The following is a 20,544-nucleotide window of genomic DNA, read 5'->3' as shown; positions in this document are numbered from 1 at the left end:
GTAATAGAAATAATTTTTTTTTTGCAGACCATTCGATGCCAAAAATCCTTATTTAGCACCAATTGTTGTAAATCGTGAATTACACAAAGGTGGTGGCCGATCCTGTATGCATATTGAATTCGACATTGAAGGTTCTAAAATTCGATATGAATCTGGTGATCATTTAGCTGTGTATCCAGTAAACGATACAGAACTTGTAAATAAAATTGGAAAAATGTGCAATGCTGATTTAGATACAATCTTTACATTAACTAATACTGACGAAGAATCAAGTAAGAAACATCCGTTCCCATGTCCTTGCAGCTACCGCACAGCTTTAACACATTATTTGGATATTACCATGAATCCTCGTACTCACGTTTTAAAGGAATTGTCTGAATATGCCACCGACCCAGCTGAGAAAGAACGGTTGAAGTTAATGGCAAGTATTTCACCTGAAGGCAAAGCTTTATATCAAAAATGGATAAATGAAGAAAATCGTAACATTGTTGATGTTTTGGAAGATTCACCATCTTGTCGTCCAGCAATTGATCATCTTTGTGAATTGTTACCACGTCTTCAACCCAGATACTACTCAATATCATCTTCAGGCCGTGTTTATCCAAGCACAATTCATATTACTGCTGTACTTGTTCAATATGAGACTCCAACCAATAGAATTCATAAGGGTGTTGCTACATCATGGCTTGCTCAGAAAAAACCCGATAATGGAACAACACCACCAAGAGTTCCAGTGTTCGTTCGAAAATCACAATTCCGTTTACCTAATAGAACACAAACACCAATTATTATGATTGGTCCTGGTACTGGTTTAGCACCATTCCGTGGATTTATTCAAGAACGTCATTTATCAAAACAAGAAGGTAAAGAAGTTGGTGATACAATTTTATACTTTGGTTGTCGAAAGAAGTCCGAAGATTTCATTTATGAAGAAGAACTTAAAGAGTATGTTGAGAAAGGTAGCTTGACATTAAAAGTTGCATTCTCCAGAGATCAAAAGGAAAAACAATATGTTACACATTTACTAGAAAAGGATAGTGATGAAATTTGGAGAGTGATTGGTGAAAATAATGGTCATATTTATATTTGTGGGTATGTATATATCTATTTTTTTTTCTTCATAATCTTCATAACTAAAATATTAATTTGAAAAATTTTCTCCGACATCAATTTTTATTGGTGTTTTTTTATCGTAAACTAAGAGTGCAATATGTGTGGCGCAAAATACTTCAGTATTAAAAAAAAAAACTATTAAACAACAACAAAAAATAGGGGGTTTCAGAACCCCTTGAAGTCAAATCCAATGGAAATCCGACTGGAAACGAGAAAACATAGTTTTAGCTTTCGCCATATATTTTCTCGGCACATATAACTCATAGGAAATTGTCTACGATATTAATAATTATGCAGAGGTTGTAAAGCAACTCTTACCAAAAATAATGCATTTTCGCAAATTGTACGGACAGTTTATAATATTTTGCGACGAAAATGTTTACGTAAAGATACCATTAAAAGCTACGCCGAGAAAATAAATGGTAAAAAACGCGATTTTCGCGTTAAAATCTATAACCCTTTATTTTTTTTTCGTTTTCCTCTTTTTATCCTTTTTTTTTTTTAATAACTTTCTACGCTCCGGTTTTTTCTTAAAAACTACTAACTATCGCGTTGACGGCGGGCTAATGGTTTTTAATATGAAAATTCTTAACTTGTATTGTAAAGAAGTTCAATAAATTTAGATATCTAACAAATTCTCTGTCATATTCAATCATCAATATTTATTTTGCCGCCTTTAATCCCTAACTAACCCCCTGTGGCGCGATACTTTAAGGATTTAGTTTATTTCCAATCTTTAAAATATTTTTTGTTAGCGTTTTCCGTGACTTTTTTAAACACTTAACCATTAATCGAAAAGTACCGCCAATTTTCATTCGCTGTGTAACTTTATCAAGTGGAATTTATAATAATATTCGAAAATTTCCTTTATTACAGTGATGCTCGATCAATGGCTTTGGATGTACGTAATATAATTACTAAAGTAGTTATGGAGAAAGGAAATATGACTGAACCACAAGCAGTGGCGTATATCAAGAAAATGGAAAGTCAAAAACGATATTCATCCGATGTTTGGAGTTGAACATTATGTTTTTATTGTAGTAAATTTAAATTATTTATCAGTTATTTAAATGAATTGAACTATATAATTGATAAAAAGTACATAACAATTATATGAAAACAAAAAAAAAAGTGCCGTAAGGGTAAACTGAGTTATACATTAAGGCAAAAAAAAATATGAGATAATTAGTTTATTATTATTTTTTAAATAAAAAGGATTATTTTTTATAAATAAATATATTTAAAAACACACAAAAAAAAAAAAATTATGACTTAACTTTTTTTTAAATTGTAAATCAAATTCAAGGTTTGATTTTCAATTGGTGCATGCGTAATATATGTTTGCTTTTAGTCACTATGTGGCTTATTTAATTCTTTATCACAACAAAAACTAAGTATTTTTTAAAACACAAATTTTGGGAAATCAATTAACATTATTACTTTTTAGTTAAAAAATAATAAATTTATTTATACCTACTGTTTTTATTCAATTTATTCTAAATGAGAATATATGGGTGATATGTTTTCATAATAATAAAAAAAAAATTATTATATTGTTGGCATTTTATCTCAATCAATAAAAGATGCTAAGTGTTGCGGAGATTATTGAAGAAAACTATACACGATAGTGTAATAAAATTTTTAATAACAGTCCGATTTGCAATATTTTGTGAGTTCAATTGCCGTACAAATGTAAATATTTTCTCTTGTAGAACATTTATTCGGGAATATCTAGCAAATCCTGGTGTGATGGGATTAAGGGTAATATCTTTGAATTAACGTTGTACATATCTATTTTCTAAGAAATTTCATATCGAGAAGACGATATTTTCGTTTTTTTTTGAGTCATAGCAAATTCCTTGTATTTAAATCTATACGAATAAAAGTATAGCTTGTGTCATGATTGGGCCATCATCTATCGCGTGAAATTTTCACACAGAGTTGGTCGCGTCATATCATAAATAAAAACATTAATTACCTTGATCAACGTACCCTGTAAATAATTTAGATACAATTCAAATAATAAAACACATGTGGACCTACGGTTAGTTTGAGTATCTGATAACGCTGTACTCGAAAGGTAATTACCAAGCTTTGGTCGCGTAAAAAACCGCATTTTTGGAGTCTGAGGGCATTTAAAATTGGCTATTTAATTTCGACATATAATAATTGGAATGAAATATGTTTTAATGAATACTAGAAAATTTATAATAGGATTACATTTATTGTGAGCTTCTGACGTTCACAATTATTTAATAATTTTAAGAAAACTTAAAATTCGGCGTTGCGCTTATCACACGATGGGCGAAGGGCTAAGCACGCATCACCCAAAAACTAAGGAGAAGGTACTTGTTTTAAAATTTCTTTGCATTAATTCAGTTATTATTTTAAACCTAACGGTAGGAGCTTCATACATATCCATTTAAACTTTGCACATTAATTTACTTGATTCATATTTATCGATTATTTAAAACTATATTTAATGACAATATGACTAAAAGTAGCGACAAAAAAGTTTCTGACTCATTGGATATTCATTTCCAATCTTTCGATTCTAGGCATGCGCCTATTGCGAACGGTATGGTATCAGTTGTAAGTCAACTTGTGGATCAATTAAAGGGTTCATTTATTTACGCTCAATTTAATTTACATAGGAAATATGTTGTAAAATATGTACTTTTTATAAAAGAGAACCCTTTTTGCATAAGACAGACAATTTCCTAATATGAAACGTTGACAAATCTTTTAAGTGCCTTATTAATGTCCGTAAATAATCATTTTCGTGACATGTCCTTTATATTGTGTCTCCGCACAAAAACACGAAGCCAATTTACTATACATAACAATGAAACAATAGTTACAGAATGCCACCGATATTGTCATATTTTTATTGACTTGTTGAATTTATCTTAAGCAAGAGTTTTTATTATAAAAATTGATTGATTGTAACAACTATTTAAGAAATAAATATAAAATAATAAATATAGGAATAATATTTGTGTATATTTACAGAATTAGTCATTTGGTTGGGGAAACTTCTTAGATTCGATACATCATTATTATCGTTCGTTATAAATACTTTTTAATTGTTAATTTTTACTCTTTCAATTCACTTGTTATTATTACAAAATCTCTTGTTTAAGAATATTATACATATATTGTACATTCAAAAGATATATTTGTAATAAATTGAGTTTTTTTTTTAATAGTTCTTTTTTTATTATCCGGTTACAACATTTTTCTAGCACTTTTTCAATCGTATTTGCGATTTTTTGAGTGTCGATCAACGAACACCCGTAAAAGAAAGGTTTGTACTTAAAGTAGCTAGAGTTTCTAAAGAAAGGTTTATACTTGTAGAAATAACAATTCCTTTACAAAATTTATATTTCTACCGATATTAATTGGAACCTCTTCGTAGGTCACTTTATAGACATAGACTATTACTAAATAAACTTCGATTTTTGCCCCAATTTCTTAGATTAAATTTTTGTATTATAAAAATACGTATTTCGACTGGCAAGTAGTCATCAGTATAAATTAGCTAATCGTAATTACTATTATTGTGTATGTTACTCGTTTCTAATTTGGTGGCGGACTCTACGTGCCTAACTAATTTGTCACTATAAAAAGAATCATCGAAATCGGTTGGCGTGATATTGAGTTATTCATCCATTTGTCACGCACATACTTAATGCAAATTTAAGACTTAAATGGTTTACTCATGGATGCTATTGTCAGATCTGGACTAAGTTGGACCACACGGGAAGCACCAGCTTTCAAATTAACCCAGTCGAAAGTTCTGAGGTAACAAACATAAAAAAAATACAGTCGAATTGAGAACCTTCTCCTTTTTTGAAGTCGGCTAAAAACACAACACGATAACCAAAAAAAATTTGTATAAACAGTATCCAAATACACACAAAAGTAATATCAGAAGTAGGCAAAAGTCAAGGAGAACAATTTTTTTAAATAACGAAAGGAATTAGCTGTCAAAACTCAAAAGTACTCTTTAAACATAATAATACAAAATATAGCAATGCATTATATTGTCTTTTTATTCAATGAAAACGATCAGCTGGATGACCTAATGAAAATTTCATTTTTTACTATCACGCCGCTGAGATCTTAATTATTACTCGATTTCATAGAACATTTGTAACATGTATAATTTAAACTCACCTTTTTGTTCGAACACACTCTCTTCGAATTTCGATGCTTTGGGTGTTTCTAATAGGTTTAAAAATATATTTGAGAAATCTTTTTTAATATCTTTATTATTTATTATTAAAATTCAGTACAACAAACTGTCTTTCTTCTTGTCAGATCAAAAAAATTTATCATCTAATTTGCGATTTTTTTCAAAACTAATTTGACTTGTTATAATATTAATAAATACCAATGTAAGTATACAAAACTGTCTGTTAGGCTACAAAGAGTTTTTATTTAATAATATACTATTATCCTTTTTATTTTTTGTATTTCATATGTATGCTGTTATTAAAGACTGTAATCGATTTCATACATAATTTTATTATTCGTACAACTGTAAATAAATTGTTAAAAATTAAAATAAATTTTAAGGTATTTCCAAACTTTTATTAGGATGTCAAGAACTTCACGAAATTCACAATATTAGTAAAATGAATCCCCAGAAATTAGTTAAATTTTTTCGAGAGTTTATCATCATGACTTTTTTGAGAGAATCGTTACGTAAGTTGGAGAAATTTAACATGCATCTCCATAAACATGGTGAAGTAAAATGAAAGATTCTGAGTGTTTTTGTTCTGAAATTCGACATATACTTTCCTAAATACCGTAAAAATATTTTTCCTTAAAACTTTGGGAGAGTGACCATCGGATTGTTAAGTATTTTGATAAAATAAGGATAAAAATATTTGTTAGTCGTTTGAAATTATATACTATATATTAATTATATCAATGCCGCTCATACATTTACTTTATATTGAAAAATGAACTATAATTTGCAACACCCATAGATACATAATATTTAACGGAAATGTTTGGTTACTATTTTGTAAACCATACACACATTTTATACACATATAAAAGAGGTCAGCACATTAAAATGTATAACAAAGTATCTTTTGCCTTTCAATTCAATGATAAAATCAGCTGAGTTGTTTAAGTATGGTTTACATTTTTATTTGTGGCTTTGGCATCTTAGCGTTAAAATCGAATATGTATACGCGGATATCCGCGGATCAGCTAATATAGTTTGGAAATACCTTAATTTAAGGAATTGCAATTTAAATATGAATGATTTAGCTAGATTAATGAGTTGTGTGATATCACAGTTTCATTTAAACAATTATTTTCCATAATTTTGTTTTCTAGTTTGATTTGAGGATTTATTTAAGTTCTTTAGAAAATTAAAGACACTTAAAATGGAAACCTAATAAATTCGCCCTTTGAAAGATTATCATTATAACTAAATAAATTTCTTAGATAAAGCTGATTTAAAAAGTAATTGATATTTTAAAAGTTGTTCTGGACTTAGAACTATCTTGGAAAAGAAACACGAAGAATTTATACGAGGCAGCCAACTACAAACATTTGAATAGATGAAGTCGATATGATGAATCAAGATGAAATATTTCGAGCCAGGAAATATTTGTGACTCAGGATTAATATCTGACATGTTAAATCAGAATAACACAATTACGGGAGTAATTGCAAAGAGGAAGACTTGCTACGCTGATGCTTGGCTCTAGAGAATCATTACTTTTGGATCAAAATATTGTGAACGAATTTGAGAAAGCAGCGCAAATAGACTACAGCAAAAATAAACTTTGAAAAAACTAAAAGTGACATTGAAACTAATGGTTTATATTGGTTTTATCTCAAGTAAGTTTTGACTAATTTATGATAAACGTTATCAAAGTAACTATTGGTATTAGTTTACTATTTTCTTCGTAACTTTCTGTTTCGAATTTGATTTGACTTTTTAGTAACGGGTGATTTTTTAACTGTTTTCTTTTTGGCAAAACTGATTTTGTCAGCTCACGCACGTTTCGTGTTTTGTGTCACTGCCAAACATCTTCACTTAAGTCTACAATTTAACCATGAATCGTTTTACAAACGAACAACGCTTGCAAATCATTAAATTATATTATCATTATGCGTGTTCTGTTAAGAAAGTTCATCGCGTGATTCTTCCTTTTTATGCTCAGTTTAATCGATCCAGTGATGACCATCAATTATCGAATCGGTGCTGTTCGCAGCAATTGGGCCTCTGTTACTCAACAACATGGAAAATTTTGCTGAAGGATACAGGTGTGAACCCTTACAAAATACAGCTGGTGCAAGAGTTGAAGCCGAACCACCTACCACAACGCAGAATTTTTGGTGAATGGGCTCTTGAAAAGTTGGCGGAATATCCACTTTTTTATCGAAAAATTGTGTTCAGCGACAAAGCTCATTTTTGGTTCAATGGATACGTAAATAAGCAGAATTGTCGATTTTGGAATGAAGATCAGCCAGAAGCATTGCAAGAGCTACTAATGCATCGAGAAAAAGTTACAGTTTGGTGTGGATTATGGGCTGGTGGCATCATTTAATCGTAGTTGACTCGTACTAAAGATGATGCGAATCGCAACGTAACTGTGAATAGTTAGCGCTACTGTCAGATGATATCCAACCTTTTTTTGGCCAAAATGGAAGTGCTTGACCTGCATGACATGTGGTTTCAGCAAGACGATGCCACATGCCACACAGCACGCAGAACAATGAACCAATTGAGAGGTAAATTCCGTGAGCAGTTTATTTCACGTTTGGGACCGGTCAATTGGCCGCCTAGATCGTGCGCTTTAACGTCTTTAGACCATTTTCGAGGGACTATGTTAAGCCTCATGTCGTTACTGACAAGCCCACTTCGATTGACGCATTGGAAGACAACATTGAAGCATTTATTCGTGAGATACCGGCCGAAATATTGGAAAGAGTATGCCAAAATTGGACTAAGAGGATGGACCATTCGAGGCGCAGCCTCGGTCTACTTTTGCATGAAATAATCTTCAAACATTAAATTATATGGACCGTACTATCGATTCAAATAAAGAATGCATTTTTTATATAGTCATTAAAAAATCACCCATTACAATTATTGATGGCCATTTTAATGAGCAAAGAAGACAAGCTGCCACAACTCACATTCAATAACATAAAAACTTAGGCTAAAATAATAATTGTTTCAGAAACAAATTTTTACAAACAAAAAATACATTCTAATTAATATTTACAATTGTAAGAATCTGGCGATTGTATAATTTTTTTGTTTTTACAAATCTAATATTCTAGAACTAAAATTACTGTTTCTTTTGAATAATTTACAATAATGGACGAATCAGTATTACATATCTATATAATATATATTATTAATAATCATCATAAAAATAAATTAATATTATAAATTTGTACGAATTTTGTTTTATTTTTTTTCCAAATTATATTCAGTCTATTTGGAATTATTTTATGTACAAAGAACAATAATTAACATAATCACAAGTAATTAAAGACAATAAAAATTATTTTAACATTGAACTATTAATTAATGTTAACATAACACATAACGAATTGCATGCATAAAAAATATAATTTATTTGTTCTTTTTGTATTTAGGTAGATTTACATGTTTCCAAATTAAATTGTCGTCAAATTAAATGCATTTTATCTGCGCACCCGTGCGTTTAACGGATGCTTAAACTTAAGGTATAAATAACTCTCAACAGGAAGTTCCTATCTTTCTGTTAAAATAATATGTCCGTTGTTTTTAATGGAATTTTTTACTTAACAAGCTGCTAAACGGAATGATTTGAAATAATTTCTCTCCTATTGGTGATTTTGTGCTGGTAGCTGAAACTTAGTCAAGTAGCAGTCAACAAAATTATAACGCCAAAAGCACAAAATAAGGTCCCACACGTATCAAGAATACGTTTCAAACTTTTATTCCAGAAATAATCCCTGAATTCCATAAATTCACTAAAATATGCGTCCAAAATTTGTTTCTAACATTTCTAAAAAATTTGATAAATATTTTGGGACATCGATGTTTTACCCTTGTTTCCTGTTTAAGCCTTGATAATTCATTGAATACAATTTTTGGTTATTATTTGGAATCAAAGAGTAGATCATCTGAGAGATTCCTGTCCCTAAAATTATTTTCAATTAGCCTTTTTCATGCTTTTTCCACTGAAGGTTTGGGGTGGGAGTTTACAAATTCATTTTATGAGGTTATAATCTAGATATCAATCAAAAATTAAATATATTATTTAGTTAATTGAATGTATTTTATAATTTATTTAATAATTTAAATACAAACATTGGAAATTATACTTTCGTATGTATTATGTTTTAATATGTTCATAGATTTACATTTAGATCATAACCTCATAAAATGAATTTATAAGACCACCCCCCCCCCCCAAATCTTCAGAAGAAAAAGGCTAATGTTATGAATTTTTTTATTAAAAGTTTTCTCAAACAAAATTTTCGAATTTTTCCTAATTGCATTTTCTTAAATGTTAAATGAAAATTCATAACATCATTATTTCAAAGAGGTGAAATTATTGCTAATAATTTTGGTCAATAATGTTTTTAGAAATGTTAAAATATTTGCTTTATAATTATACATATATTCTATGATCTTACAAATATCAAATCGTTACCAGCAAATAAGATATTTGTACGAATACATTTAGAATCAATATTTTTTTAAATAATTAATTGTTTAAAAAAATATAATAAATTTATCTTTAAATAAGATTTTTAAGATTAATTATAAATATTTTCAATTGGCATAACTTTACAATAGTTTATTTAACTCAATTTTTTAATTTTCGTAATAAAACACATCTCTTTACTTGGACGTCTAAATTTATGATAAATTGCACATACACAGTTGAACAATAAGTCATAAGGCTGCGAAAAAGGAACACAATTTATAATTCCTTATTTGGTTGAAATATCAGCCCTATATTACTTAATTCCATTATGCCCCCAGCCTTGAAATGTGACTTAATGAAATTCGATACAGCAACTTAAATATAAATATTATTAATTAATTAATTTCATTTCGAAATCAAAATTCATTTTTATGCATTATTATTCGAGAAAATGTCAAAATTCGAGAAAATCTATTTAAATATTCCAAATAAATGGTATAGGCCGCTGTTTCAAAATATTTTTAAATTTGATAGAATACATTTTTCAACTAAAAATAAATCAATGATAATAAAAATCTGATAATGATTACTTATTAAATCCAACTACTCAATTTATCTACAGATACGTACGCTATTACAAATTTTAATTTCGCGATTTGTCTCAAAATCGATCCAAAGCAATACTTAAATGCTAGTCCTTTGTTACTACCAATTCGACGATAAAATAATTGACTAATCAGTCATAATCTTTAAAAATTACAATATAAACCTAAATTTCAAATTATTTTTATTAGATCGGTTTTTTAAAAATTCCAAAGAAGCTAATAGTACAAGATCCGAATTAGGGTCGACCTTCACCCATCTGTTTACCGAATGAAAGTTATTTTTTATGAAATGTAAAATATTAACAAATATTCCTGTAACGGGTTGCCTTAAAAAATATGGTCCAGACCATTTTTAATATAAATATCAAAACTTGGAAAGCTTGTAAACATTATTTTTGACCAATATTTTGTGGCCAATCATATGCCACCGTAATTGTAACAAAATTATCTTTATTTAGATATGCGAGTCAATGAATTAACAGATGCACGTAATTACTATTTTCAACTTGTATAAATGCGATAATAGTGAACGAAAAAAGGCAAACAACATAGCTGCTGCATATTCTTTATGGCTTTTACTTTCGAGTAGATCAAAATTCGTAAGATAAGTCAGTGAAAAATTTCTAAAAATTTTACTCTTGATATTTTCACTAAAAGTAGTCTGGACCACATTTTTATAGGCAACCCATTGCAGGGATATTTGTTAACATTTTATATTTCATAAAAAATAACTTTCATCCGGTAAACAGATGGGTGAAGGTCGATCCTAATTGGGATCTTAGACTATAAAATTCCACACTTGTAGTAAACTGTATTAAAATGAAATTTATTTAAATTTACAATAACGGGTAAGTAACTGGTATTGCTGATAGCCACAGCTTCAAATTTTTTCTGGCTACCTCATTAATGATAAAATCTTACTCTTAAAAATATAAAGCCAGGCATAATTATCAAAGTATCTTTTTTTACTGGTTTATGTAGCTTTCTGTGTTCAATAGGGTTTTATACAAGAACATATGTATTAAGGACGTATAACTCGAGTGGGGAGGGTAGCAGGAAAAAGGCGCTATCTGGGCGAGGTCTAGTCTTCTCGGTCGTTACGTACTTTGTACTGCTCATCAGGCTGTCTTTTATTTTCAATCAATTGAAAGTGATTGAAACATGTTTTAAATCTTTTAGACAGCTTGATGCGAAGTACGCAACGAACGATGAATAGACTCCGCCCAGAGAGGCATCTTAAATTCAGCCACGAGCGCTTATAGCTCAGCATGGGAGTTTTATGTCCTTATTATATACGTTCTTGACTTTTCATTTACAAAATGATTTTTTAATGAAGACATATCACATATTTTCTATCCTAGTCAAAAAGCGATGTTTGATAAAGATAAATATATTAGATTTTCTTAGGTTGAATAAGTTTTTTGGCAATTGTCCGAAAAAAGCAAATCCATGCAAAGGCGTACTATAAAGTGAAGTTTAATGATGGTCGCCTTGATCTTATTTTTAGAAGTAAGATTTTTTATTGGCGGTAAACTTCTGTAGCTACTGTGTTAACAAATTAAGATTCTATATCGCATTTTGCTACAATCGAAAAACGTAATGGCAAGACTTGTAAAAATTAAAATTATTTTCTGAATTGAAATGCAGTAATTCTATTCGCAGGATTTTTAAATTACAAAAGAACATTAATACATATAACATATTCTATTACATATATTAGTATCACATGAAACGGAAATCAAATGAATTTGACACGGAAATTATTTTTTTGATATTTATTCAATCAGTTTTAAAAGTAATAAAAGTACAAAAAATGAGATCTAAATATCATCCCTAATTAATTATTCGATTTTAATCTATGCCTATAAAATTTTCTAACTTTGTATTTAAAATTGTCAAAAATTGTATAAAAATCCTACTGGAAATAAAAATGAATTACAAGATCTGGCACGAAAGTGTACCCTGCAGTATATTTTATTTCAAATCTTCGGAAATATATTTTTTCTTTCCCAGTTTTTAGTAGTTGTATAAAGGAAGGAAGAATTAAATCACTATAAACGGTAAAAACCATTTGTAAACGACTTTCTTCCTGAAATATTTGAAGTGTAATCATTTTAACGTCTAGCATGTCTAGAACTTTATACTATACTTTTATTGATTCCACCACTTTTGATTAAAAAGTGATTTTAACTAAAGCGAACCGTACTTTTTTTTTGACATTAACATTTGTTAGAATGAGGAGCTTCTTGATTTGTTAGAATGAGAGTTCTTTTAAGGGTTCTAATCGAAGATATTTCGATTAAAAATACCTATAAATACAAAAAACTGCATTGGGTGACGTACTGAGGACTATTAAAACCAACCCGAAATTAATATTCAATTCTTTAGAATATTTTTGTTTAGTTTCACTTAAAAGTATTTTCTCTCGCTTTATTGTCGTTTTTGAATTATTATGAATTACTGACGATAATAAATCATTTCTAATATAAACTGCATACGTTTTGTAAGCACAACCAAACTGACTTAATTCACGATTACTTAACAACAATTTAGTCGAAAATGATGAAATCAAACATAAGTCATACTAATTAATCAATTTTTAATTGATTTATAGTAAATTATTAAGTATCCATTTTAGAGCAATATTTAATATGCCTCATTACTACAAAACTACTCAAACATATTCTAAGCTATTGAGCTTTTTATTGATAATTTTTATTTCTAAGTAGTCTCATTTGTTAATACTTTCGTTTGAGTAACGAGAATGATTATTTTGGCACTAAATAATCAATCTAAAAATACAATTTTGTATTATTTAATTACTTATACTTGTGTATTTTACAAGTTACTATACTTGAAAATTTCACGTAATTTTTAGATCATTAAATCGAACGTTAAATTTAATTTATCATTTATGTAAACCCCTTCCCCCATGAAGTTCATTATTCAGTTTAAAATTGAGTGTCATAAATATTGGAAAGATCACTGTTTATTTTCACATGCGCATATTGTCTGAGATAAAGGCTCTGCACTTTGTGCCTTTTCATTGTATCTACACACCTGTATAGACAATGACTACAGGTTGGCTCTAGACAATGCCGGATTCTCTGGGACCCCTAGGCGATGAGAAAATCAGACGGAGCCGTTTTTAGTCTTCATAAATAACTTAAGGCTCCACCTTCTCATAATAATTTGCTTTTTTTAGTCTTCGTTTATTAGCTAGTACAAATTTGTCTTTTTCTCTTTTGACCTTCCCCTGGGGCCCCTGGGGCCCCTAGGTAGGTGCCTAATCCGCCTTCTTGTTAATCCGACTTTATGAATAAACGTTGATGTTCCGGTAAAAGTTTACTACATCGAATAATTTCTTTTTTTTTAGTTCGGTGTAGTACTACACTAAGTGTAAAAATGTTATCACACTATAATATTTTTCTGTTTAGAACATCGACTAAAAGGAACAAACTTTAAATGAAATAGGAACTCAAACTCGAACAACTGTTTTGCAGAGAAATCTACAGGATGTTCCATAGCGCGCGCTTTTTGATCCAATGTACGGATAGTTAGCTATTAATTAAAATATACTGCCAATCAGAAGCATTATTAAAAAAAAAAATAAATGAAAAGCTCTCGACTCTGCGAAAACTGAACACTTAAAAAATTGTTTTTTAATAATAATAATTATTTAATAATTTATTTTTAATCTATCATAAATCTTTAATAATTGATTGCCTGCCTATTTTAATTAATAACTAACTAGTTTTTAGATTTATACTTGTTTTAGAATTTTATTTTCTTCCTGATGCAACAAAAGCGTGCGGTACTTACCGGACTTCCTGTATAACTTTCATACAAACATGAAACTTTAAATTTTGCTTTGTGCCTCTTTGAAGGGGCTAGTAATTATCCCATAATTTGTTTTTCTAGTAACAAAGATCTAATTAATATATGACTATGAGTTTACCGAACGCATAATGAAATATTAAAACAATAAACACGTTAGTACTCAGTCTACAATAAGTGATTAAATAATGCAAACAATATTGTATTGATAGCCTTAATATAATTTCAGCCTCCATATAGATATTGGTCGTTTAAAAACAGTTATTTGACCTTGTTCTTTGCCACCAATAATAAAAACATGTAATTGCAAATTTGAATCAGAAGGAATGGTCACATCTTTTGTGTCATTTTGTATTTGAACAGGAATTGTAGGTTTTTCTGTTCGAACCCTTTCAACTCGACTGGCACTACTTGCCCTTGTTTTGTCAGAACGCTTTTGTATACTATCATTAATCAATGTTAATGTGTTTGGTGGAATGCGTTTTGTTGAGTTATCGATTTGTGTTTTACCCTCATTATTCACTTTTGTATCCAAATGTTGCATTTCTAATTCATCCATTAAAAACATATGTCGACTATTACTTTTACCAGACGACATATCTCCGACACCACTGTCCGGAGTATTTAATAACTTAGCATATTGTTGTGCTTTGGAGTCGGAAACATTCCAAGAATGTCGATTACTATTACCATTCGTTAAAAATTCTTGAATATCAGGACCCATGTAATGTGGATTTGAAAATCCAAATGGACCCTCAGAAGCCGGTGTTGGTGTTTTCAAAATACCTTTTTTAATTTCTTCAGGCTTGTTTCCATTTAGTTTTTGATGATTAACTCTTTCAACTGAAGCATAATCTGATGTTGAAACACTCTCATCGGACACTTCTTCCAAGCCAGGACACTGAAATTTAACTGATGCTGATTTTGGAATATTTTGATAAATTGAAGCACATAAATGTGAGCTATAACTTTCATCGCGTGAAGCAGGTTTAAATGTGTCATAAAATGTGTTGTCTTTTGTATTTTGTTTTACTTCAATTGAATGAATACAAGGGTCCTGCAAGTCATCGTCGTCTTCAGAATCTAAATATACCAATTTCGTTGCTTCTACAGGCGTTAAAACTGGCGTTGGCAATACAATCGTACTAAAATTAGGTACTGATATTGGTTCGCGTTTCATTTCATATTTTCGACTTGGCATTGGTTGTTTATCTTCTGATGTGGTTGGTGCCTTGCAGGATCTTTGTGGATTTTTGTTTGTGTCATTCATTTGTTCTGGGGATATTTGACAGCTTAAGCGTTTTTTATTTGTAAAATGTTCTGACTGAGACTTTACCATCATATTTCGTACAGGCGTGACTGAAAGATTTTCTTCATGAACACCGGCACCATGTTGTCGTAGAAGACTTTCTGTACTTTCAGTGTTTGTACTATTTAAAACACTGTAACTACATTTATTATGACTTAATTTCGATAAATTTAGTTGTGATAATTTCTGAATTTCACGTAGAAAACTTCCAGGTTGAGCTGATTTGTATGTTGTATTGCTGTTTGAGATTAATGATTTATGAAATGATTCGTCACTACCATCTATGTAATTATTGGTTGTTGGCTGGAAAACGTATGTTTTCTCACAAGGAGTTATACGATTTTGTGGAAGATATGATGAATGTCGTTGCGCTCTATCTACAGATGAACTTGTTCGAGACCTCGTTCTCATTACAGGTTTAGCAGGTTTTGTATTATCTGCAGAGTCGTTTGCTACATTGCCAACTTTTAACAGAAATTCGGACACAGCAAATGCTTTACTTTCTGCACGTGGTTGAGGTTTTAACCCATCAATTTGAACTTTTTCCCAACCTTCAAGTGCTAGAGCAAAAAAATCAAATTAGTAAATGTAGGCAGTATCAAAAAGGATAAAGGCGCTAGGCATGAATCCAAGAGACCCGAGTTCGATTCCGGTATACCTGCATTTTTTCCAATTATCTTTAATTAAGATAAACTTGACAAGATTACTTATAAGTCTGTTTAGTTTACGCCATCCATTGCATTATAAACATTAATAATAATCAGAAAATCGACTTTGATGTTTCTATTTGTACACAAAATTTAGTAAACAAACAAAAATAATAAATAAATAAGTTAGTGTTGACTATTAATTAAACAAAAATAAAAATTCTTTGAGTTGAAAAAATAACACAGTATGCCTAGAACTTATATGGTTCGCTTGGTAAAGGCGATTGGCATGTATTTAAGGGACCCGGGTTCCATTCTTGGTATATGTGTAATTTTGTTCAATTCTCTTTAATCTGATATATACTATAATCGTACAAGTTTGGATGGATGGATGTTTGTTAATCAATTAATTTTTTGGCATAGAGATAGACTATAATCTGGAATAGCACACAGGCTCCTTTTTATCCCGTTAAAATATATAGTTCCCGTTGGATAGATCTGTTTTAATTTTTCATAGAGAAAATGCACAGTTCCTATGGGATAGCATACAGGAACCGTAATTTTAAAGGGTTTTGTAAAAGTTTGTGAAATAGACAATTCAACGACAGCTTAAAATTATTTCAGTTACAGAAAATTTCATTATCAGCGAGTATCATGGGCCAAATTTATTTCCAAAAAATTAGGTTCCGCATCAAAAAATTAAAATCCACTCAATTGTGAACAAAAGGGAGGATAAGCGGGGGCTATAACACGGTATTCTTTGTTTTTAGAGTAGTTTTTACTTTGTTTTTATTATAGTAAAAAGTGGAAAAATAACACAAACGCACGAAATCGAACTCCAAACATCTTGTTTCCTGGCAAGCAATAAACAAGAGGGCCACATCTGATTTAGTATGATCTTACGGCAAACTAACTCATAATTATTACTTACCAAAATTAAATTTCCATAAATCATTTGTAGGTTGACCATTACTTTCGCCGCCAAATATAAGCATAGATCCCGGTAATTTACATACAGCATGACTATGTAAAGGTCCAGGATTATGTTTTGATTTATATTGATACCATTGTTTAGAAACCGTACACCATTTCCAAAGATCATTCCGTTCAATTAAATCGGTCATTCCACCATAAACCCACATCGCATCATTGTGCATAACAGCTGAATGTTTATGCCTTCCAGGTGGAACCGAATCACTGTTGGCGTTGATTCTTCCATTTGGTGTCTTTTTTGATGATAATAAATGCCAAGATTCCGTTTCTAAAAATAAAAGTAGAATATTTTTGAAAACCTTTGAAATGATCAAAAATCAATTTCTGCTAGAAATATATGTACCAAAATCGAAGGACCACAATTCATTGGAAGATCCTCTTAAGTCTTGATAGCCTCCATAAATCAACATTGAATTTTTATGAATTAATGCCGAATGACCACGTCTTCCTCGAGGAACTGACACACCCTTTTGAGTTTTTACTTTACGCCACGTATTTCGCTTAATATCGTAGTACCATAATGGTGTTTCAGTAGCTGAGGAGAATCCGACTTCACCACCAAAAACATATAATCCATCTTTGTAAGCTACGGCAGTATGCTCTTGTAAACAAGGTGGTTTTTCTCCAGTGGGTTGTAATTGCGACCATCGCCCTTCAACTAAGACAGACCAATCTTAGAATAAAACTCATACCTAGTTAAAATATACAGGATGGATCATTTTAAACTATTATGGCTAATAGCTCGTCTTATATTTAATAATTTAACCATACAAAAAAATAACTAAAACAAAAGTTGCAAAGTTTGATGGGGGATATCATGTTCTGAAACCAGATTGAATTTAGTTCTCTGGGTTACTTTAATAGATAATTTTGATCCTGAAAGGTAAGAGATAGAATAGCACATTAAATTAAAAAGTTAATCCTTATTAAAAAAAAAAACTAACATTTTTTCGAAAATCGTTGGCTTTCGGAGGAAGTGCGACTTAAAAATATGCAATTATTGCATTTAATCGAAAGAACGCTAGCTTTAGAAATATTTTGTAGATAAAAGTTATCAAAGACAACAAAGATCATCCGTCTGTGTTAATATCTTTCAAGCCTAGCTAAATTTTCAAGATCATTTAAAGATCAAGGTCAAATGACTATAATTTCTAGAAGTAATAAATATAAATGTTCTCTATTGAATATTCTTGACAACTTTCGACAACTTGTTTTCTTACGATTAAATGTAATAAATGACATATTTTTAACTCGGATTTCCTCCGTTTGATTTAAAAAAATGTAAGTTTGTAAAGGTGTTTTTCTATTTCTTTTCTTTTAGGATCTAATTTGACTATTATAGCAACCCGGAGAACTAAGTCAAATTTGATGTCAGAACATGCCAGCCCATCAAACTCTGCAATTTTTGCTCAAGTTATTTTTTGATTGCTTGTTGTACCAAGCTGTTGTTCCCTGTATGTTGCACCCAAAATTTAAAATCTGAAGGGAATGAAAATTAGTAATAAGTACTTATTATAGTAGTTTGGAAAGTTTCCTATTAATATTATCGGATGAAGTTGATAGGAAAAACTCGTCGGTCAGAAATGGTTTTTAAATTTTCGGATACTACATCTATAACATTTTTTAAGGATGAGGGTTTAAAATTTTTTCTTAAATCAGTTTTATACAAAAATAGAAATGATTTAAATTAAAATGAATATTATAAAACATGCATTTCCGTGTCTATAAAAAAAAATTCCTAAATAAAATGAAAATTAGGTATATTACCTATATCATATTTCCACATATCTTTTAAGGGTAAATTCCCATTACGACCACCAATTAAATATACATAAGCTCCCACCAACGTTGCACTATGTTTTGTTCGAGCAGAGGGAGCTATACTATCAGTCCCTCCACCCGAGACTGGACTCCACATCATCGGATTGCCTTCTATATTATCACAGTTTTTTACATAAGTCCATTGAATTCTAAAAACAGAAATATTTCAAATTATATAATAACAAATATAACGTGTAGGTATTGATTTTTAAGTGAATTTATAAGGTTTCTTAGGAATTATTATTAATATTTGCAAGAATTTTCATACAAAATATAGCAATATTTTTGTTCAGGAAACGCAGAGTTTTGTTCAATTTAGATATTACGTTGCCAGAAGGGTATTGGTTCAAATTCTGAAGATTTGCAAATTACAAACAATTACTTGTGAATTTTAACGAAAGAATTTTTGGTGCTATTTGGAAATAGCTTATGTTTTTAAAATGTTGAAAGAGCAAGAAGACTTAATGTATGAAAAATCTTTATTTTAATTTCTTTATCAATTTATTTTTAAAATTAAATATTAAAATTATATGTACTCATTAATTTAATTTGACAATCATGTAGGTATGCATAAATTTTAAGAATAATTTATTGAAAAACGTGAAAAAAATACACACATGTAATCAATGAAATTCCGGCAGTTGAGTAATTTTTTTCACGTTTTTATAACCTTGTAATTTATTATTCTAAACATTTTCAAATGATTTTATTTTAAATTCATATTTCGTATTCATCTCAGGAAATCATACAGGTATTGCTAAAATATTTTGACTTAGAATGGATTGTTTCCTTTGGTCCATTTGATCTAACTTATAAGTATAGGTACAGTTTAATTCCTAAGTAGTTTTATGTACATTTTTCCAGGCAAAACTTGCCTGAAACTTGGGAATTTATTACGAGTTCGGAATAACTAAAAACTTAGAAAAATTAACTTGTATTTCAATAATCAGCACTTAAAATACAAACTTGCTCTACCTTTGCCCCGACGCTGCCTATAAGACTTATATTTGTGGGTAAAATTTCAATAAATTAAAAAGAAAATTAATTTTACGAAGCAAATTTTCTACAACCAGTGGTGGGTATGAATTTGGTAGCCAGACTATAACTTTATTATATATGTATTTCCAGTGTAGAATTTAAGCTAAGGAAAGTGAGGTAATAGCCTATAGCGTTACATTTTGAGGAGGAAAACATGCTTTTTTTCCATCATTTGCCAAAATTTTAAATGATTGCATAATTTATTCGCCTAGTAATTGAGTGACAAAACTTACAGACTCACCCAGTCATTTATTTTTTAAATGTTCCCAAGCCTAAATAATATTATAAATGCGAAAGTAACTCTGTGTGCCTGTCTGTATGTTACGCAATCACGCCTAAACTACTGAACCGATTTAAATGAAATTCGGTACAGAGATAGTCTAAGGCCTGAAGAAGGACATTTTTAATGCGTAAAAAATGCTGTGAAGGGTTGAAAGGGGTGTTTTTCAAAAACTTATAAATTCTTCATCGATTAAGCTCAAATTTTAACTTTTTCAAGG

General features: G+C 29.9%; 2 protein-coding genes across 4 annotated transcripts in view; one reads left to right on the top strand and one right to left on the bottom strand.

Moving 5' to 3' along the window:
• LOC123295767 (NADPH--cytochrome P450 reductase) overlaps nt 1-4,050 on the top strand; it is a 33,616-nt gene extending 29,566 nt beyond the window's left edge. For all 3 annotated transcript variants that reach the window (XM_044877214.1, XM_044877213.1, XM_044877215.1), the window contains 2 exons: nt 28-1,092; nt 1,990-4,050. In XM_044877214.1, coding sequence (XP_044733149.1) covers nt 28-1,092; nt 1,990-2,134 — 1,210 coding nt within the window. In that variant the 3' untranslated portion in view covers nt 2,135-4,050. The remainder of the gene's footprint in view (nt 1-27; nt 1,093-1,989) is intronic.
• A 10,344-nt stretch (nt 4,051-14,394) lies between these two features.
• On the bottom strand, nt 14,395-19,155 carry LOC123294721 (RING finger protein B-like). Its single transcript, XM_044875843.1, has 4 exons — nt 18,953-19,155; nt 17,529-17,843; nt 17,124-17,453; nt 14,395-16,105 (listed from the first exon to the last, which is right to left on the bottom strand). The coding sequence occupies exons 1-4, from the start codon at nt 19,104-19,106 to the stop codon at nt 14,451-14,453; spliced, it is 2,454 nt and encodes an 817-aa protein (XP_044731778.1). The 5' UTR covers nt 19,107-19,155; the 3' UTR covers nt 14,395-14,450.
• Between the last annotated feature and the right edge of the window lie 1,389 nt (nt 19,156-20,544).

This window comes from Chrysoperla carnea, chromosome 3 (genome assembly GCF_905475395.1).
Source record: "Chrysoperla carnea chromosome 3, inChrCarn1.1, whole genome shotgun sequence".
In the NCBI taxonomy this organism is placed as follows: domain Eukaryota; kingdom Metazoa; phylum Arthropoda; class Insecta; order Neuroptera; family Chrysopidae; genus Chrysoperla; species Chrysoperla carnea.
Note: the sequence above shows the minus strand (reverse complement) of the source record. Positions and strands in the feature narration are given on the sequence as shown.